Below are 22,926 nucleotides of genomic sequence, written 5' to 3' on the forward strand. Positions count from 1 at the left end.
GATAAAAGAAAAATAACATGCAGGTGCCCCTATTTACGTTTTACTTGGAAGCACAGATGAAATAGTTTTTAAATGCAAGTTTGAACATAATTTGTATGATGCATAATTTGAAAAGTGCAATTAGTTCTGGCCTATGCTTTGGTACCAATGTACCCAAGTTTTTAAGAAAGTTAACATTTTAATAACTTACATTTTTGTTCCAGCTTCCTGTGTTTTAATGTCCTTTTGAAGAGATCCCAGGTCAGAGTTCAACTGCTTAGAAATTAGAAAAACTAACAGCAAGTCTGATGAGCTGCTGACAAACTACATGAGCATATCACCCAATTAATCAGCTAACATTAAATAGTCATAATCAAAGTGTAACTCTAAAAAAAGAAGAAAAACAGCAGCAAATATCTGAAAAAAGAACGTATATCTGCTTGGCAAATAGTACCAAATTTAGGAGGTTCTTATGCTGTATTTTGGATTACAGTATCTACAAAACTGTTCATACCTTGCACATTAGTTCACATTTTAGGTTCCAAAATCATATCCAAAGCTATGTTGTGCTTTTCATTGATGCTCTAGTAGGATAATCTGATGACAAATCAATAAATGGTAGAGTTGGTAGAAGGTGATGCCCACTTAAGGATCAACATAACAACTACTAAGTGGTCTAGACATTACACCCACCTCAATATTTTAAACTACTTTTGCTGCAGAAGGAAAACATGTTATGATATTACAGCTATTCATCATTTACATCTTTGTCAGAATTTTTTTTTGTCAAAAGCAAAAGCAGAGTATTATTCCTATATGTCATATCAAATAAACGTTGAAACAAACAAACGAAGCATCACAGATGACGACAACAGAAGCAGCAGTGTTTTCTACTTTGTTTCTCAAAGTTGTCCTCCAGCTATATCACACATAAAAAAAGGACAGAAGAAATCTTGAAGTTGTAGTGTTTTTATTTATTATTATGTAAATCCAGTCATTTATGGTTGCCTTCACAAATCAGAAATCAATCTTTTCAACACCTAGCAGAGGAGGAAGTGCCTAGAGGGATTACAAAAAGAATAAAAAGATCAAAAACACAGCCAAAGGACAAGTCTTCCTTTGGATAAAGTCAATAAATCCCAACAAGGTTAAAATGAGTCTGTTCTTAACTGTCTGTAATCTGTATGCGCCAGCAAAGTTTATACTTCAACTCAAACTTTCAGCTCATTAAGGTGTGCTCCCTGTGGGATGGTGTTTGGAGTCCAGAGTTGGTTCACACCTTACAAAAATACCCTGCTTTTTTTACTTTTAAACTGTGCAGCACTCAGTTTCTATTGAATGACAGAACTGTGATCAACTCTCATCCACTGATTTTCCACTGGTTTGTTATAATTTGCTCTACTAAGGCTTAGTAAACTGTTGGTCTCTCAACTTATGATTGAGATGTGAGGAGAAATCCCTTTCTAGTCTTTCCACCAGTCCATACTCACTCCTTGTCCTTCTTTGCATAATTGTTTGCAGCCCTAAAGCTTGTAACTGTAAGTCCTGTGAATTATAGAAACTCGGGGATCAGGTCTTTAAGAAGCAAACATAAATCACACAATACGATTCTCATAAACGTGTGTTCAAAGAGTCCCGATCTATTTGTGCTGTGCAAACAGACAAGGTTACGACGCATTTGGCTAAATAAATGTAAATTGCTCACAGCATTACAGAGCTAATGCTAACAAGGATACAATCCAAACTAATAGTAGGCTAAATAAATTTCATTTAGTTTATATGAGATCAGATACGCTTTCATACCAACTCAGTAAGGAAACACTTCAGTAAAGTGAAATTCAAGTTGTTCATCTGAACAACAGTTTAACTTTTTCTGCATGTTATGTTCTAATAAAAGGACCCAGAACGTTTGGGAATTTTTTTGTGTGAAACAAGGCAATCTCTATTTCAAGCAAAGTTAAATTTGATGATGTGATGCTCAGTTATTATCAATATTTGCACTGCAGATAATGCAGCATGGAGTCCAAAGTCACATGGATCTCAGTTTCGTCTACACACCACTAGCACTTTGAAACAAAGATGAAAAACAGAAACATGCACGCTTAAACAACACACAACGGCATTCTCTTGGCTTGAGAGTAACTGTTTCTGCGCTGAGTCTTTCACGAAATCTTCTGTCTCTGACACCGGAGGCTCGTCAATGGTCCCAACAAATCCACAAAACGTGTAATACTGCGCCGATGTCCAAAGAGAAGAAAACTATTGCCCAAATGGAGAGAAAAAAAAAATCCCCTCTGACAATTTCCTTACAAATGCCTCAAGTGCGGTCTGGAGCCGTGGCAGTTCAGGTTGACCTAAGTGGTCAGAAGACAAATATATTTCCTCCATGCGTTCTTCTTCCTCCTCAGGCAGCTCAGCAGAGCAGTGTGGAGGAAAGCGAACATCATGTTGGGCTGACATGGAAAAGACCTCGACAAGAGTGGTTCCATCAGAGGAAGCAAACCTTTTTCTATTTTATCTTCAAATAAAATGACTGGTCTAACTATGGCTAAATTTCTGTTAGGTAAAAGTTCTTCCTTTTGTTCACTTATAGATATATTTTCAAAACTATTCAAAAAACTTGTACCCTCACATCTACTCTACAATCAAGATGATGCAAAAAATTCTAACAAAATTTGTTGTATTAACCTGTAGCGGGAAAACAAAAAATGATGTTTGTAAAACATTGTTTCAGACAACAACCTAAACGTAGTCAATGAATGAAGTCTTATTCATCGTTTGTAGAACAAACTAACAGAACTTTACCTTAAATGTTTATGATGGACTGATTTCTTTTCTGTCTCTGAGTGTGTCGCTACATGTTGACATGCATGACTGAAGGGTGAATGAGAAGCATGGCTGAGCTGCACTGACTTGTGCTTGTATGTATGTGAAGCTGTGTGTTTATGTGCGTGCATGCCTGCGATGCAGCGGCAGCTACGAAGAGTTCGACGTGTTGGGGCTCCAACCCATTTGATAAGCTCTCTCTAGGGTTCTCTTGCAGTCCTGCATCACTGTGCTGAAAACGATGTGAGGGTATTGAACCACCAGCCTCTCCACCGTCTCCTCGTTCACCTGTGAAACGTAAATATGTTGCATCACCAACAGTGTTGTGCGTGGTCACAGAAACTAGTTTAAATTGCAGTCAACATACATTAAACATACATACATTAGTTTTAACTTTATAGAATTTTGTAAAAGGCTGTTGTCATTCACATATTTATGCAGTCAAAAGGCAAAAAAACTGTGACTAACAAGTTGCCTACCAGGGCAATGTTTTAAATTACGATGGCATAGGATTGTAATCTTCTACATTTTTATATTTGTTTGTTCTTAAATGCCGAGCAGCTCATCAGTTCCCTGCTTTTAACCCTCTATGGCATGACTTTTTATTTTTGTGGGGAAGAAATATTTTCCTGCATTCTTTGGGAGCTTGGTGGTCCCTAATTACATGTCAATCATAAAATCGGACTCTGACACCTCCTGGAACCAGATTTGGGTTTGTTGCCTCAGGGTAACATTGGTCTAGAACACCAAGATTGTCTACACTGATTATGAGAAATGAAATACAAATCAAACAAAAACTATATTCATAAAAGAACTATTTTTTGGACAAAAATATGTCAAAAATCATGCCCCCCAAAAAATAAAATAAAGGAGCAATGTGAGGTACAGCTATGTGGTTTGTTGCCTGAGGGCAACGCCATGCCATAGAGGGTTAAGCTAAAATTTGGACAAGCTCAGTTGCTGAATTATCCAAGATCTGATGGCAGAAATAGGTCTGGCACTGAAGTCGAAGGAAAGAACTGAAAACTTTTGAATGGACAGTTTCAATCAGAAGCCGCAAACTGACTCTATTCTCCCTTCAGCAGTTTTTTTTTCTGTGTCCCTGCAAAAGGCTGTAATTTTTTCACAAAGATATCTTTTTTTTCCCTCCTCGTTAGTGAGAAGTTCATTATGAGCTCACGACTTGGGTCTTAAAAATAGCAAGAAACTTTTCAGATAGTACTATGCAATCTTGTTTTCACAGTGCTAATTAGAGAAACAAATGACTAATATATTTTTAGCTCAGAAAAAATTAAGGCAATTTTTGCTCTAGGTCTACCTAATGCACATTTTTGAAAGCCATAATATAAACTAGTGTACTTTCTCTTTTAAACATGTTAATTTCTGCATTGCCTCTATAGTACCAGATGCTGAGTAGATACATTCCGAATGGGCCTGGGTCTCAGAAATTACTGGATTCTCGACTAATATACTGAACAGACAGTTCCTTGAGAGGGTGAAGTCTATGGACATGCTTATCCGCACACACAATTGGACTGTGGCGGCGGGTTTAGTACCAGAGGACAGCTGAGCTCACTGGGCTAATGAGGCCTTCATGTTCTCAGAGGACCAGAAAGACAAGTGGCTAATAGCCTCTCTTGCACATCTTTGCCAGTCTAACACTCTATCAGACCATCACTGAGAGCCAAGAGTGAGAGAGTCTGAAAAGCTGACAAAGAGCAGAGACAGAGTAACCCTGGAGACCTGAAGGGCTTAACTGCAACCCACCCAGAACCGGCCTCCCGCCCACCCGAGAGCATGATGCTTTCCAGTGGAAATGATGTATGCATACTTATATTAATGTTAGGGATACAGTCAACTGTTGCTGCCAAACAAGTGATAAAAGTATTTCACTTTTCCTACAGGATTCGTCCATTAGAGCATTTGGGTTTTTGGGCCCTTTTGGTAACAAACTGCTCGTCATTTTCAAATTCTATTATTTTTTTCCTTTCAGTGCAAACCACAAGCAGTGATGCTCTGCAGTTCCTTGGTAACTAGAAATATTGATAGAACAAAAAGAGAGTGGGGGTGAAACCAGATGAATCAAAGAAATAAGTGTTCTGAAGGAGACAGAACACTAATGTCTCTCGGGTCACAGAGAGAAAATGGAAACTCCAGGCTGAAAATAAAAGGCAACAATACACTTTCAGGCTTTCTCCTGATTGCCAAGAAACTTTACAGTGAGTTAAAAGTCAGGTGTCAACATAGAGCGCTTTAGCAAGATGGTAGCGATGCCAGAAAAATAAAGTTAATTACATCCAAGCGGTTGAAAATTTTCTCACATGAAACTGTTTTGACTTTGTGATCTAAAAATCCTCAGTGAGAGCCAAAACTATTCTGCCTCACGACTCTTTTGAGTTGGCACAGAAGTGATGGGAAAAGATTGCCTTTTAAATGTAAAATAACACATTAACTCAAGAAAAGGTGCATTAAATAGGTGAGTAAGATTCAAATTGGGAATATTCCACCAACAAGTTCAGAGCTTTGTTCAGCGATCCATTAGCTGAACCATTAATAATACAGTGTTTCAGGATATTGCTTTAAAGATTTCACATTATTTTGCTCAGCTAATATGAATATCCTAACCGCCAGGCAGTTCTATTAAACAAATCATCACTGTTCCTCATGCAATGAAAAGATCAAACTCAACAAGTGGAGCACTCCTGCAGATAATATGAATGGGAGGGAAAGGAAAAAAAAAAAACAAAAAAAAAACCTCTGAGATATTTTGTCCTCGAGGTTTTAGTCATACAGGGCATAAAAACTGATATTACAATCAAAGGATGCCTGCAGTGCTCCAAATCTCTGTGTCCTTTTCTTTATGGGATTCTCTCACTGTGCTAAAAGTAAGTTACAGAAGGTGTTTTTCTGGGTACATTAAGCCTATTTTAATCCACCTGTGCTCATGCAAAATTTCATTGTGAACAGGAAATTAGCTTGGCATGAAATTAGCTTGGCATTTTTACCTCACTTGACAGGTCATGCCACAGCTTTTAAGTACTGACTTATAAATTGCAGAACAGTCCTAGGATTATAATATCAAACACATTTAGAACTTCTTAGTCTGTAATAAATATTAGATAATAATGTAAATAATATACATTCAGGCTCTTTTTGCAAGAAATATATCAGGTGATTTTTGTTGTTTAATGCAGCAGGACAGCATTGGGATGTTTCAGTGGGAACATTTGGAAACTACAACTAAGACTATTTTTACCAAAAGAACAGAAGTAGCCATATGCATCTTTTACAATTAAGCCATGTTGTTGGAAGAGACTATACTGAATTTAGCTTTTTTCACCTGGTAGACTACTTACAGTGTGGGCTCTATGTAAGCAAAGGATTCAAAGAAGTAAGTAATTTATGTTGTTTAGATAAACATTCATTGATTGGAACTTCTATCGTATTTGCAAAATTCTTTAATTTGACTGCATGTTTTCCTTAATCCAGTCCCTCCAGTTTTTGCAATCCTGTGATCACAGAAGTTCATACACGAAATCAACAGATCTCCATGTATTTTATGATGAGGCATAATTCTGGGTTTATTGCAAATCTTTGGCAAATGTAGTCAAAAACTGGGTTTTAAGTGACTGCTAACGCCCACCTGCAGTTGACAGTATCTCTTATTGCTACTACACTGCTGCCTCTGCCTTTCCTGGTGTCAAGTTACAGTCTGATTATTGATTTGTGATTGATTTGGTTAGTAACAAAAATCAAGCTCATTAAGATCTTCAAATAATAAAAAATTCTTGGTGTCCAATTTGTCTGCTTGTTACTTTTTTCTCATCTTTTTTCCTTTAAATGTAGATTTTCAAAGGGGGCTAATGGGGGCAAAAAAAATGCTACAGTAGTGTCACAAAATCAATGACTTTGATTGCAAAGAAATCACAAAAACAATAGCAAAATCCTGGAGGGACTGCCTATTTATGTGCAGCCCTCATAGTGTTTATATACATTTAAGTCCAAATTTATGGATAGGACAAGTACCTTTTGTTTTCACATAATGCTAATTTTATCAGAATGAACAGCCTCAGACAAGCTGCCTTTGAGATCCACCTGCCCATTCATAAATCACGAGATACTGACATCCCTCACATACCTCTGGGTTTTCAGAGAGCAGACCCTGCAGTATGACAGGAAAGAACTTCACAAAAAATCTGTGTCTGAAGTCTCCCAGGAGAATTTATTTTAGAACAATAACGGCGGAACAACAGTGTGAAGCAATCCTGTTGTTGGCCGAGCAAATGCTTCAAATTTAAAATGTATGTCTCAGTTTCTTATTTTTGTCATTGGAAATTATTTCTGTGTATTGTTTCTGCTTCTAAATCCTGCAGCTGTCTAGTCGCACATTTCATCTATCCTCACTACATCAGTTGACAAAACCGGTCTGCCCCTTTACCAGTCAGCCAATGCAATGCTTTGACTACACTGCTTGGTGAGTCAGCAAAACAGACTTTAACCACTTCACCACATCTTTCCTTTTAAAAGATGGAGAAAGCAATAAGGCACCTTAAGCCCACCTGGAAATGTTTTCAAAATATGGGGAAAGAGAAAAAAAAAAGACATTTAGGTCCCAAACAACAAAGTAAATCTTAAAGTATGTATTTTTTTCCACTATTTTACTTATGCGTACAAAGGCTGATTAAAAAGGCATTTTCTCTCATGCAAGCAATATCTGTATAAGCACCTGAAACATGCTGCTACTGTTTAGTAGAATCTAACAAGGGATTTTTGAACATGTCTCTCCATTCAAGAGCCTTTACCTATATAACATGCCTCATTTATCTTCCCAGAAAAAAAAATTACATCATCTTTGCTATTGTTATCATTCAACTTTACTGTCTCATAGTTGTTGTAATTGGATGACACAAGAGGAACCATAAGTCATGGCTCAAGGAAAAATTAAGCAGCTCCAGTGTGTGCAGTTACAGTTTGTTAATTGGTTGAAAGGTTGTCCTGCTCTTGTCTTGTGACACAATTTTCTTTAATGTTTCAAAATGAATAACTCTTACCATTGTCTACTTCAAACAAAGACACTGACTGCGGATAACTACTCCATGCAACCACTTTAAAGTTCAACATAATGATATTTATAAAATTTATTACAATGAAGTCTTTAATGAGGTTTCAATTAGAGGCAAGCACTTATTCTTTTTGTTCCACATAAACAAAAAGTGGGCATTTAACTCAACTCGTAAAAAAACAAAAACAAAGATGAAGAGGGGAGCAGAATAACAGAGGGCTTCGAACATAGCTGCTTTAGAGACAATAAGTTAAGTTTGTTTTGACATATGGGTGAGCCTCATTAACAAATAAAATGACAACTCCCTGATTGCCTTCATTGCATATTAGGCTACATTCCTGAACTGAGTACAGAACATCCCCCAGCTTGTTAATCAGGTCTTAATTACAATTAAAACAGATCTAAAGAATAGACCTGTCACACTGATGAGAAGCCATAACATTCATTAATGCTAATTTAGTGCAGCTTCACTTGCTGAGCAAACTTCGCGCACATAACTCCAATCAAAATGCTGAATCATATGCTAATTGCTGGTTATGGGAATGCTAAATGTTTGAGCCAAAGCTGGATTGCTTTGATGGAAATCATGAGAAGAGTAACAACTGTGGTGACCTCTGCTTTGTTGCTCCTAATCAGAATGCATAAAAACTTTTAGTTTGTGTTTATTTTTTTTATGGTAATATTTAATTACAGCAACAGGCTTCAAATGAGTCAAATCAAATCTTCCTGATTCAATCATTATGCTGGGTGTGAAATTTTAATACTGCAGCAGAATAAAGAATTTCAATGGTTTGGTATCTAATTTAAACAATTTGTATCTGTTGTACAGGATACTTCTATTTTAAATTACTGCCATAGTGAAAGTAATTAAATATTTTAAATTCCCTACACTAACTCTTGACAAGTTTGTTGGTGCATTAAGAAATGTGTCACGAGTCTACGAATGAGAAAAAAAAACAAAACATTTTGTGAAAGATTACGTCCTTTCATGTCTAAATTTAGTGTGTCCCTTATAATACACACCGATTATTCATTATTATTCAAGACTGTTTGAAGTCCCCTAGGTAGTAATATAATTATTAGCTGACTTAATCAGAGAGTAGGTCAGGCTGACATCATTCTGAGTTTCTCCAAGCTTTTAGTGAGTGAATCTTCATTCGCGTTGACAGAGGATCAGAAGAGGGTAGCACAAGATGAGGAAATATTTTTAATTGGTCATTTTTACGACATCCGAGTTGTGAGAAATTCAGTTTAAGTCCCTACACACAAGGTGATAATCACAGCATGTTAGATTTGTGATGCTCACTTTGTGGAACCTTTGAACATATTTGCTAAAAATCCTGAAGGGGTTTTTTGTTTTATTCTGGAGTCTTTAGGGATTCCAAGATGCATTTGGTAGTCTCCAGATCAAAGTAAAAACACTTTGCTCCTTTAAATGTGAACCAGAATATATCAATAATTTAAAATTCATAAGACATAAAACATTTATTAATTTTTTGTAAACAATAAATATTATTTATTGTGACTTATTTGTTTTAGAACCACAAATAAATAGACTCTTTATGTTGTTTGACCTCTTCTCGTAACCATTATCCACAAGCAATGGATCATTATAAAACAATGGACTCCAAATTGTTTGGAGATGACTTTATAACCTTTCTCGAAATAAATATTATATTTTTTTACTTTGAAGCACTCAGGATTTTCCAGACAAGCAAACATGTGGTCTTACACTTTCTGAAGAACAGTTTCAGAGTAAATTTTCTAAATGTTAGCTCACCAACAACAGCCAGTTATTTGCTTTTATTCCTAAGAATTGTTTTGTTTTATTCCCCCCACTTTTCATTTCAGCTTTGATTTTTTGAATAAATGATGACTTTGTGTTCTGACGTCTTTAATTAGAATATAGTGTTTATTGTGGATATAGCAGTAAAATAGGTTAATGGGCTAGAAGCTCAATAACTAAATATTTTTTTTCTTTTCTAAAGAAACTCCTGTTGTAGAAAGTTTTCAAAGTAAGTCTCTGTAGTTTTCATCCTTTCAGCTCTAGCACTATTATGTTATATATGCTTTGCATTGCTCTGTGGTATATTGAATGATATGTGATCATATCACCACACCTGGTCGGTATTTGCGGCTTAGAGCTGATGTGAGATATGAAGGTCACACCAAATACCGAATCCAACTGGTTTATACAAAGGTGAGTTTTCTGGTTGCATTTGCACCCCTGAAACTGAAAAGTCATTGTCTTCCTACAGAGCAAATTTGTTACTAGGCAAAAAGTTGCTTGATAATATTTTGCTGCTAGGCGACATAGAATTAAAATGTAATTGAGAACACTAGAATAAAATCCCTGGGGTGGTGTTTCAAATATGTGGCACTTGGATAGATTTTTTTCTCCCTTTCTTACTTTCCCCTCATTTAGTCCAGACTCAGTGACCCGGCCTATACAACCCTCCTTTCAAAACAGCTGCCAAATCTGTAGGAGAGCCATATGATAGAGCAGATCACTGCACACTGATGATTCTAATCTCTGAGAAGCATCTGGGAGAGCAGCCGCGGCTATCTGGACTCAAGCCTGTACTTATGATATTTTCCCCCATTTTAACTTCAAAGATGCTGCCCTCTGGATCTAAGCTCAGTGTAATTCATCCTGACGGGTAATGTGCTGTTGTCAGACAGTACAATAAGGCAGGAGAAAAACAAAAATATGTGCTGAATTAGTTGTTTAGCAAAAAGCATTTTTTATGAACATGCACAGCAACAAATGAGAATGCAGTGAGAGCGCAGCTTTTGAATCAGACAGCAGAACAGAAAAACAAGACCATGATCAATTATTTCAAATTTTAGAAAGAAAAATAAATTAAAAACCCCAAAAAGGCAGAAGGTGTGAAAGCTCTGAAACAAATGCTATATTAAACAATTGTTTGAATTGATTTCAGCATTTAATCTTTAGGAAGGATTTGTCACTGTCAGCATATCTCATTTTGATTTCAACAATGTTTTCAATATATATAATATAGCTTTCAAAAAGTCTCTTTCAGATTAAGATGACATTTCAAGACTTGACATGATCTCACAGATTTTCAATCAACTTTAGTTCTATATTCTGGCTGGCCATGTTCAATGTTTTTCTTTTGTTCTGATCTCACAAAGTCATTAAACTGAGGTGACACTGAAAAATAAAGGCATTTACTTAAAGATATCCATATTTATGCAATCAGGTCACTGCACCCTTTTGTTATTTTATAACAAAGGGTTTTTGTAGAATAAATGTCACATTTATGGACATAAAAGAAAGAACAAAGTTATAAATCATATTTCATGGCCTCATTTTAAAAAAATCACAGAAAAACTTGACATTCTAAAAGGGGTGTGTACACTTTTAGAGAGCAACTGTAAATAACAGCAGACCAAAGCAGAGTGCTCCAACACTAATCCACTGATGCAAATGCACTCTAACACCATGTAAAATATACATTTACTGCAAACACCCGGCCTTCTCCCAGTGAGCAGGGCAGTAAAAACAGTCGTAAAGTTGAGTCATGCGGCAGCAGTTCAATTCCCCAACTCAAAAGAAGGGAAGGAAGGGGCTGTAAATTGATAATCAGCAATACAAATTTAAAGATGGATGTCAAATTAGACTGTCAAGATTAGGGCATCCTCAGAGTCCACCTAACAATCAGGCTAGGAAAATAGAAGCGGAAAAAATACTACCCCGTGAAAATCCACAGTGCTTTATTGTTAGTTGAACCTTTTTTTTTCAGCAAAACAGCCAAATGTCTTTTCATTTCCTTTGTGTTTTCATTAAGTTCAGCCCAAGTCTGCATTATGATATTTCATTTCTTTTTTCTTTTTTACCTAGGCGATGTGGCAGCCATGGCTACTCCCGGCCCATAAAGAGAGACAAATACGCCCTTCTCCCTGTCTACTCCCATGTAAACAGTGTATCATTCAACTAGTAAATACATTTGGGGTAAATGTTTAAAAAAGGCTTGTTTAGACAGCAGAAGAATGCAGTGCATCAGGTCATAGCGTAACACAACTTAAACAAGTCTAGATTTACACAGGTCAGATTTACGGCTTTTAAAAGTGCTCAGAAAAAGACCCCCAGTTGTAAAGTTTGGCAAAGAGTAGCTGCAAAGCAGAGATAGTTCTCCTCTTTGTTGAGAGAGGAGGAGGAAAGAAATGGATAGAAAAGAAATAAAATGACAAAAAGGGAGATTTAAAGAGCACAAAAGAAGTCCCAGCAATTTTATCTGAAGGATTCAAGATTTCTAAATGAATGATTGATGCTTTGGCTCTGAAGCTTAGGAAATAGACTGCTTTTCACGACAGAAAGCCTGAGCTTAGTCATTTTGATTAAGCTCAGAGAGTCCCAGAAAGCACAGCAACCCGAGCAGAAATCTGTGGTGCATGGCTCTGAATGTGCTTTTAAAAACCAGATCAGGCGCTGCTTGCGACATCTAAGGTCTGGTCCTTCTCATCCCTGCACAATGTCAGACTGGAGCAGAACTGAAAAGCAGGGTGTCACTACATACACTCACACAAAAAGAGGAATGGCGGCTCTACTGAACGGGGTCAGCAAAAGAGATTCTGGAGGCCAGGTTTGTAAACCCCACACTCCATCAAGCGTGACAAAGGTAACTAGAGGAATGTGAAAAAGGCTAAGTAGAATCTCTTTTCTACGTTGGCTTTGTTATCTCTGTAGACTGGGGTAAAAACATACCATAATTCAGGAGATCTTACATAATTTCTCTGTCGGTCTCAGAGACAGAGATTGGCAAAAAAGATTGGCAACACTATCTTGAAAAATCTTTTGGGGAAAGCTAAAATGAAAGTAACTAAACTAGGAGGTGTAGTGACATATTACACTAGCGTGTGTAGAAAGTAATCAGGTAGATACAATTCCAAGGATTATAATTCTGAAGGGATAAACAAAGTGATCTAAGCTATGTCAACGTCTGTAGGAAAGAGTTTCTGCTGCTATTATTTTTTGTCCACTATTTTATTTTCTTTCTTTTAAGAAAGTCCTTCTACCTTAGACACTTTGTGTTTAACTATGTTTTTTACCTGAATTTAGCCATCGACTGAGCTGTTCATCGGTGTTTTGTCCATATTTTGTTCTAGAGTAAGCGCTCTTGGCCACTGCTTCTTTATTTAGGTGATTTTCTCTTGTGGACAAAACCCCTGACTGAGTTCTGGCATAAATTATGCGGACTCTTTCCGTTTTCATTTCCCATAGAAAGTACTCCTGGCAAGTGATTCTGTCTCTTTCCTGGAAGCCTTGTGGGAGCTTTTGCTGTCGGTTCCCTTGTGCACTCGTGTTTCCATGGAAAGTGTTCCTGGCCAATCGTTTCTTTGCTTCACTCTTCTGGTTGAAGCCATTCACCGAACTCAGAACTCTGTACATTATTTGACTTTCTTTTGCACAAAAGTAATTTCTGTCTCCTTTCTTTCCTCTCAAACTCCAGTCAGTCCAGTCAGTCGGATGACGGCTCATGCTGAGTCTGGTTCTGCTAGAGGTTTTTCTCTATTAAACATAAGTGGTTCCTTTTAAATTTTGTTACATGCATGCTCTGGATGAGGGATTACTAGCAAACCTGACCTAATGCAAGCCGGTATGACTTTCTAAAATAATTTGAATTCAATTTGACAAATGTAATAGTATCTGAATTTGACTGTATACAATGATTGGGTTGCAGTGAAATAAGCTATAGTAATTTGGACCGAGCTTGGAAGAAGTCATACTTTATATAATTGTACATGAACTGAATCTTTTTGTCTGAAAAAATGCTCTGCAATATCATTCTTTGTGAACTTGAGCTAAATGACTATAGTGAAATAATTTGAATTCCAAACTGGGCTTGTACAAATAGTTACTGCTAAAAGGAAACTTTTTTAAAAAAAAATGTAGAATGGGCTTTTCATTTCAGGAGCAAGGGGATGATGTCATGTAACCTTAACCCAATCCCTGCAAGACCAGGACATAGAAAACACACACGCAACAAAAAAAAAAAACACAGTTCAACCTTGTACATTTTTTTGGTTTTCTTTGGAGATGAAAATATGATGTTTTTAGATTTCTTTGTTTGTTGGTTTTTGTGCCCGACTAAAGAGCTGGTGTGTTTTGTATCTTTAATCCACACACAGCCACACAGTAAATCTTCTCTAAAACAAAATCTGCAGACAACTCAGACTCACCCTACACACACACACCCCGACGCCCACACTGTTTTAGAGGGTCTAAAGTCAAATTAGAAGAATGCCGCACAATGTTGTCATTAGAAATTATACATTGCAGACCTGTTGAGACAACAGATGTCAATAAAGACCGTTTTTGGCCTCATAAGGAAATAAGCAATAGGCAGTAACATGGGTGCACATAAATACACAGAAAGACAAACAAGAACCAAGCAGAGGAAATTCCACAGTGGCTTATTGAAGGTCAAGCCAACGCAGAATTCCTCACAGATTGATTGAGTTTAATTATTTGTTTAAGATGATCACCTCGTTCTCCTAAATGAAGGAATAAATAAGGACATCTTGCCCTCTGCAAAAAACATGTGACACAAAATTGGTAGTGACTGTTTAAAGTGAATAAATTCTGAACGTGTTGAAATCACAAATGTAGACTTTAGCAACACTCTGTGACTTCACAGACGTCACTGATTGCACTGATTAGCCCGGATTATGGGTTAATTTTCGATATTGTAATGAGAGCAATGCAATTACTGTCAAGTTTCTCTCTATTAGAAAAAGCTCCAAAGTGAAGGAAAGCCCTATACAAGCTTCTGCAAAAGCATTAATCTTCTGAAGCCTGTCCATGTACTGTGACATCACAATCCCAAGCAATGGATTTTTGGGGATTTTACATGAGACAACCTCAAAGTAGTTCAGAATTATGAAGTGGAATACAATACTACGAAAACTGATACATGCATTAGCATTCAACAACTTTAAGTCAAAAATTTATAGGACCAGCTCTTGCTGAAATAACAGCTGCAGGTTTTGGGGGAGGGGGTTGTTAGTTTTGTACCTCTAGGCTGACATTTTTGCCCATTCTTATTGGCTAAATAGCTCAAGCTCAGCCAGATTGGAAGGAGTGAATCTCTGAGCATGAACTTAAAAGATATTCCCACAGGGCCGGACATTGCCATTGCTATTTAGACACATGAAGACTTTTTCTAAACCACCCTCCAAATGGATGCAACATTTTCAAATATTTACTAATAGACAATATAAAAATGATTTATTTTCTGCCACTGCTCAATGGATACATTTTTTATGGGTTTATCACTTAAAATCCAAATAAAAGCCTGTTTTATATAACTCTCTGGTTAAGAGGTACACTAGGAAAGGTTTTATTTTGTATAATACTTCTGATAGCCACTTCATAAACAGTCCAGTCCGTAATTATATTCAGCAACATTACATACATAAGTCTTTAAAAAGTCCTGCATTTACAGCTTTCTTTCTATTTACATTTGACTGAAAATATTAGTTTTCTGAGCTGCAACCCAAGATGTCACACAGTTAACTTGTTTCTGGATGCCCTCCAGTTGTAACACAGTTAATCTTATTTAAAGCTCTTACATTTATTGACTGTGAATCTCCCCCCAAAAATCACAAGTTCATCTGACCAAAACATATCAGGATTGGCAAGCTGGACAATCCAGGCCAAACAGTCTGACCATAACTGGAAGATTATATTGACCTCAGTTGTGATTAGTAAACAGCCCCCAATTTGGGAGAGGGAAAAAAAAGGTGGGAGATAGACAAGGAGGGCACTTAAACGGACTAATTGAATGAACATGATGTGAGGAGCATTCAAAATTCAAACAACCTTGGATGTCCTCATTTAAAGTCGGGAAACGGAGGGAAATCAGAGGCAAAAAGAGGGAAGAGGGGAATAAATAAGAGAGAAAAGAAATGCATGAGTGTACCCAAGAGTCAGGTGAGGTCAGGCCTACGCTTCTCAAAGATCCTTTTTTTTTTTTTTTTTTTGTTGAAGGGCAATTCTGAGATTCACCTCAGACGCTCAGTGAACTCTGTCAGTGTCTCACTTCTCAGCTTCACCACGTCTCCTTTACTGTCCCGCGCTCCTGCCCTTTAGAAAGAGACGAAGGGATGATCAGGCAGCGGCTTGAGTTAAGACCACCAATCGATACAACTCTTCTGTGTGGGATGAGTCCCCAAGATTACACTGAAAATCACAAATGGCAAATGACTCTTTCAAACTACTTTCATGACTTTGAACATCTAGGTGTGAGTACAGCACTGGGCTCCTCTCCTACACATGATGCTGTGCATGAAGCTTTTCTTCTAACTCCCCACTGCATTAGGGCCGTGAAATTGAGGATACCCGCTGTTACCAATAACAACAACCGTCGGAGAAAGTTTCGCTGAGCTTCAGAACTCTCATTTCCTAAACGAGAGTTAAAATGCTTCCTAACTCCTCGCCATACTTCATAATTATTTTCCTCACTCCAAACCTTCAGGCCCCGAACAATTAGGCCCTGGTTTATGTCTGCAAATTGCTGTGGCATGCCTATCTGTGCACGGTCCCAGGCAGCTGGATGCACCGGTGGAATGACCGTATTGATTGGGACGTCTGCCTCTTTTAACAAGGTCTGTCTGGATGTTGTATCTGGGGGTGCAGCCGTGCTCATTCCTGCTCCCCGAACGCCACTCCACCTCATTCCAGGTAATGGGAAGCCACTTCAAAACTGCTTACACAAAACACTTTTTGGGGGCTCAATTTGTAAAACAGATATGCAGCGCTAACTCTATTGTTTCACCTGATCTAATTTTACTCTCATAACCTCACGGTTTCAGACACGTGTTAAATAATTTCTCTTATTTTCCTTTCCCAGAAGCAAACGTTTTGTTTTCCTTCCCGTTCCCCTCCCTGATCTCATTCCTGTGATATCTCTTACTTTCTCCACCAGCTGTCCCTGAAGAGGCTGGTAGCAGTCAGTGTCATTATTTTTCTAGTCGGGCTTCATGCTGAGTGTGTGAGTTTGCCTCTCACTTTCTCAGCCTGGACTGCCCCATTTGTTTTCACTCTAATGAAGTAGTGGAAAAGTAGCTGGGGAAAACGCAAACGGGTGGGGGGGGGAGAGGGATGAGAAAAAGAGGGGAAAAAGAGTGGAATGCAAAAGATGAGGAGAAAGAGACAAAATGAAAGGGGAAAGGAAGTAAGGAAGATGAGGGGGTTCAACAAGCTACAAAAACGTTTAAAGAAAACATTCCACTGAGGCTGAAGAAGATAGAAATCCCCAAAGTGATACATCACTGGAGAATGAAGGCTCTAAATGTTCACCTGAGTGGCCAAAAGGGCCTATTACAGTAAACAACAACTTAACAAATAAGGTATGTGAGACACATGAAAACAGCATCTAGATAAGGAGGGCAATATGTTATAGTTAAGTGTTTGGCAGAAGCTTATATGTCTTTCCAAATCAGGAAAGACTAAGGCTTGCTGCTTTTCTTTTTTGTAAATGGAAACATGTTCTGGTTAGTCAGTGTTACTGTATTTTGCTTTAGAGAGGTTGGCTTGCTAAAGTCTGATTGTCTCAGTCTCTACTCAAATCAGCAACCAAATTGTTGCTACAACATCTTGCCAAATTCTGGCAAGAATTCTGTTAATTCTTGCCAAACTACATCTTGAATTTTATATACTTCTTGTAGACTGAGGCCTTTTGAACTGGCCTCTGACATGTTTTTATCGGTGTTACTCGGTTCATGCAGAGCAGCCAATTGTCCCTAGAAATGACAGAGCAGACTGTGTGGCTCATCTAAACTCTGAGGTTTCTGAGCTCCAAGTTAGATAAATGGATCAGCAGGAGCAAAACAGGAGTTTGTTGATGACTTTAATTTTTTTTAACAACCCTTCAGTGTATCTTATTAGCTTTTTTTTTTATCATTGAACAAATCATTGTACAGCCTAATTGTGAAATACAAGAAGGATTCATCGTTGTCAAAACGTTTCAGATAAAATTCTTAAGTGTCCCATGCAGTTATAGTTACCCTCCTTTTCATCATTACAGCGTAATCAAATCACCAAGCCACTCATGGAGCACTGTTACACAATCATCCATAAATGAAAATATTACAGCTAGGAAGGAAGACATCAACATAAATTAACTGGCTGAAAAAGAAGAGCTTAAATCAGAGTGGTAACCATGAGGTCAAATGTAGCTCAGAAGTTCAGAAGATTCACAGGTCGACTGGAAAGATTTTTAGGCAGGACAAATCTGGTAGAGATATATTTTAAAGGGGGAGTGTTGGGTAATATGAGCTTTATATATGAACTTTTTCTCAGTCCAAGACTCCTAAGAACGGTTGTAAACAGCATAATGGAAAGGCATTGTTATGATGATGTGCTGATTGAGTGGAGCTTATTAAAGAGACAGAGACAATTTCAAGACGTCAAATTGGAAAGTCAAATTTCTTTTCAGTTATGTTTGATATATACAGCATTTTCATAACAATGGAAGGTTGATAGCAACTGATTGTGCTATAAAATTGCACTATGTGTCTGGAATATCCATAATACCGCCCCTTTAAGAGATGTACATATAACTGCAGACAAAGGTGGCTCCAAAACATGTTGCCCCAGAGGTGCTGAATATAGAAATGTACGACCCACTTTTCTGACTTTAATTCGTGAAACATTTGGAAAAACCTTGTAAAGTCAAGGATGTTTTTTTTCTTTGTTTTCCTTCTCAGCTATAAACTAACAAGATGTGTTACTGAAACCTTGTAAACTAACCTGAAATGAAACATAGTCGTGGTTTTTAGCCTTGAGAATATTTCTTCACCCATGAGCTAAATACTCTGCAACTTTGTATAATGAATATTGCACTCTAGTGAAACTATAAAAATGTTGCATCTTAAAGAAAGTCTCTAGACTCTCTCCAGTAGAATATCAATTTTATTCTCACTGAGGCAACCTGGTCATTTTTGTTCTCCCAAAACTGAATTAACAGCAAGCATAATTTCTTTCCACTTCACAGTTAAATACTTATATCATCCAACAATCTAATAAAACCCATTGGAGTTTGTGGTTGTAATATGACAAAAAAAGGATTGATATAAGAGTGCATTCTGTCCAGTGGTTCTAAGAATATATTTTCCATCCTACATCCATCTCTTATTGCTCTGATCTAAAAGAAGCACTTGGAGAAAACCTGGGATAGTTGAGAAGTCAAGCATTGAGTGGAGAAAGGTTTGTGTTGAATGGTCATGTATTTTTCCAGCTTACTGGGTGATTTACACTCTAACCTGGCACCTCCAAATAAGGAGCCACATTCGAGGTTGTCTTTTTCTGCGTTTTGAGTAAGTACTGACCTCAGGCAATCAAATATATGACCCAAAGCAGACAAGAGTACTTTCTGAAAATATGTTCTCTATAATGCATGATGCTCCAACAGATTTGTGGAAGATGTAATTCACTCACAGAGGAGACCATACCTAACAGCCAGAGTCACTGGATTTACAGAGGCCTGATATTACTGTATGGAGGAAAAACCATCCTTTTAACAGAAAAGGAATAAAAAAATACTCTTCCTCAACGCTGAATACTTCAATAAGCCTGGCACAGCTGCAGCTTAAAGAAGACTGAATGAATTGATTTGATTTTCTTTTTGGCCCAAGCCTGGATCAATCACATTCTTTCCCCTCATCAGAATGGGGTCGTTTGGACCCAGAGGGCCGAGGGATGTAATCGTTTGAGGCAGGCGGAGTGTGCCATTTGCCCCGGCCTAAGGGTTCTGATTTCAATACTCCATTATGAGCTGCGTTAACAGCAAATAACATGAATTCCTCCCAGAGTTACACACAGACACATTGCTTTTGAGCATGTATAAACACAGCGGCACACAAAGGAGCTCCTTTAGAAAGACAAGAAGGGAAGGACGAAGAGCAAAAAAAAAACCTCAACAAATGAACAAATTCTTTACTACGAACACTGTGTATGATTCATCTTTTGAAAATATAACTGAAATAGGAATGAATTCAAAAAGACGCATGGATTTTTCTCATGTATGTCCTTACGTGCGTGAATATTGCCCTGACATGCGCTGCGCTGGGATGCCTGACCGCTGCATATCGCCTCCGCCAGCAGTGGACATTACATTCATGCTGGCGCGGCTTTCAACTGTATACAGTTCAGAAGCACGTTTATACAAACTGTGACGAAGGAAACGGATCGTTCACACTGCTGCACATGAGGGGAGCCAGATGGATCCTGTTAACAGTTCCTAAATGAGTTCTGCACTTTCTGAGTCTGCTGACATTCCGAGGAGGCCACCAGATTAAAATTCACAACGTTTTGACAATTTCAAATAAATTTACACACTGCAGAGACACGGAGCTGACTGGTTTGTCTGCACCAATGTGTCAAGGTTATCACAAGACTGTTTGTTTGAGACTGACACACTGAAACGCAACACCGTCGGATTGTTTGGCAGCTTTGTAGAAGGACTGAGGGAGAGACGGAGAGACTGAGAAAATATTTATTTTTTAAAAAAGCCAAATGTAGATTAGAAAATTTACATAAATAGCTGTAGGAAAGTTTGTGACAAACATGATTTTCAGGTTATGAGGAGCCAGTTTTTTGAAGAGGCTTTTTAGCTACTTTTTTTTTTTTTTTGCGATTTGTGCCACATTCCTCAAGAGACACACAATGTAGAAGAAACTAAGTAAAGTCCATGTAAGGGAATAATGAACTTTGTTTGCAATATGTCCGCAACACTGTCAACAGCATCGCCTGGACATCTTGTGCACATTGAAGAGTACATAACAGTTTATTTTTGCAATGCAAACATTTACAACAGGTATGCGGAGATAAATTATTTGATCTGAAAAACACCAGCACTGACATTTAGGTGGGCTAGATGGTAATTAGCAGATGTATAAATATTGAGATTGATCCTTAAGTGCGTACATCCCAAAACAAGGTAAAAAGATATCCAGAAGAGTCAGTCAAGGGCAAGGATGCAAGTGTTGGACAAACTTACATCCATCAAGTCGAAAGGCAGGAAATCCCTTCAAAGGCGAAAATATCTTCATCAGGAACATGTTTTTACTCGGAACCGTTTTGGAAAATGTAGCAATTACAGTTGTTGGAAAATCTTTCAGCTAAAGGGTACATGGTGTTCAGTGTTCACTTGTCTCTTTCCCCCTTATTTTCTGTTACTAAGGAAAAACAGCAGATTTCCCAAGCAATTCTTAAATCAGATCAGCTGAACCATATTAAACAATCAAGACAAATATGTCCCGGCATGATCTAATTTTGACATTAGTACATCGCTGCATGGAATGTTTTTTTTTACTGAATAGCTAGGAGAGTTGATCCTCTTCTGGGAAAGGTTACTAGATTAAGTTTAGATTCTTACCAATCAACAACCAAGTGAACAAATGTAGAAAATGTAAGAGGATTGAGGATTGCTATCCTCCTTCAAGATGGATGGCCAGTGAAGAATGTATATACAGTATATATACGTATATAAATATATACAGCACAGACCAAAAGTTTGGACACACCTTTTAATTCAATGAGTTTCCTTTATTTTCATGCCTATTGACATTGTAGATTCACACTGAAGGCATCAAAACTATGAATAACACATGTGGAAATATGCACTAAACAAAAAAGTGTAAAACAACTGAAAATACCTCTTATATTCTAGTTTCTTCAAAGTAGCAACCTTTTGCTGTGATTACTGCTTTGCACACACTCTGCATTTTCTTGATGAGCTTCAAGAGGTCGTCACCTGAAATGGTTTTCACTTCATAGTTGTGCTCTGTCAGGTTAATAAGTGGGATTTCTTGCCTTATAAATAGTCATGAAAATAAAGAAAACCCATTGAATTAGAAGGTGTGTCCAAACTTTTGGTCTGTACTACATATATATATATATATATATATATATATATATATATATATATATATATATATATATATATATATATATATATATATATATATATATAAAATACAACTGAAAACAGATGTTTAAATACCTGGTATCAGACAGCATATAATAGTTTGTGGGGTCTTTTCTCACCACCTTGACATTAAATCGGACTACCATATTTTCTGTGCCACAAAGAGAAAAAAAAACGTATCTACTGTAAAATGCACCTTCAGTATAAGTCGCATATTTTTTTTTTTAGAAATGAAAGGATAAAATTAGCTTTCGTCTGGGCTGCAGACGGTAATGTTGACTCCTTGGCTCATGTCCGTAAGTATGAATTAACAATTAACGCAGCAATCAAAGAATCAGTCATGAAGAAGAACAAAAACATATAAGTCACACCTGAATGTAAATCAGAAGACTAGTAAAATGTAAAATAGTGAGTTTTAGATGTTGCAAAAATAAATAAATACATAAATCAGTTGTTATGTAACTTTTTTTTTTAAAGATTATTAAAATTTGAAATTCATAAATTGGGTCAATCAAGTTAATATTATACTAATTTATTTAAAAATGTCACATAAAGAAATCAAAAACGTGCATTTATACCTTACTGGAAAAGTGATTCACGTATATGTTTTTTTTTGCTGAGGCCAAACTTTTGCTCATCTTTCTAAGAACTTTGGAAAACATTTGATTGTCTCGTTCAACTGATGAATAACTTTTGAGTTGAGCTTGAGTTAAGACATATCGTTTAAAAACAGCTTGACATTTGTCCAACCTCTTTTTTCCATTCTTGCAAACACAAAAGGAGAATGTTGACACAAGCATTAAAATCACATTGTGACGACTCGATAAAACTGTACTGAATTATTTCACATTGATTAACGTTTCTTTAAAACAATTTGTGGTCTGTAAAACTTTAAGTCTCAAAAATATTATACCGTGCATTGTTATATCCTGCAAGCAACATGTGGGTAGTAAATAGTTACATTCACTTAACTTAAAAAAACAACAAACAAACAAACAAAAAAAGTTAGGAGTAGCTTTGCTGCACTGTATTTTTTACTTTTACTAGAGTAGTATCATTAAGAAGTATAGCTACACTTCCTTGAGTACAATATTTGGCTATTCT

General features: G+C 37.1%; 1 protein-coding gene across 1 annotated transcript in view; it reads right to left on the bottom strand.

Annotated features, from left to right (window-relative positions):
- Positions 1-932: 932 nt before the first annotated feature.
- fbxl17 (F-box and leucine rich repeat protein 17) overlaps positions 933-22,926 on the bottom strand; it is a 246,645-nt gene continuing 224,651 nt past the window's right edge. The window contains exon 11 of the mRNA XM_005795045.3: positions 933-3,093. Within this exon, the coding sequence (XP_005795102.1) occupies positions 2,956-3,093 (138 nt within the window). The 3' untranslated portion in view covers positions 933-2,955. The remainder of the gene's footprint in view (positions 3,094-22,926) is intronic.

This window comes from Xiphophorus maculatus, chromosome 12 (assembly GCF_002775205.1).
Source record: "Xiphophorus maculatus strain JP 163 A chromosome 12, X_maculatus-5.0-male, whole genome shotgun sequence".
NCBI classification, from domain to species: domain Eukaryota; kingdom Metazoa; phylum Chordata; class Actinopteri; order Cyprinodontiformes; family Poeciliidae; genus Xiphophorus; species Xiphophorus maculatus.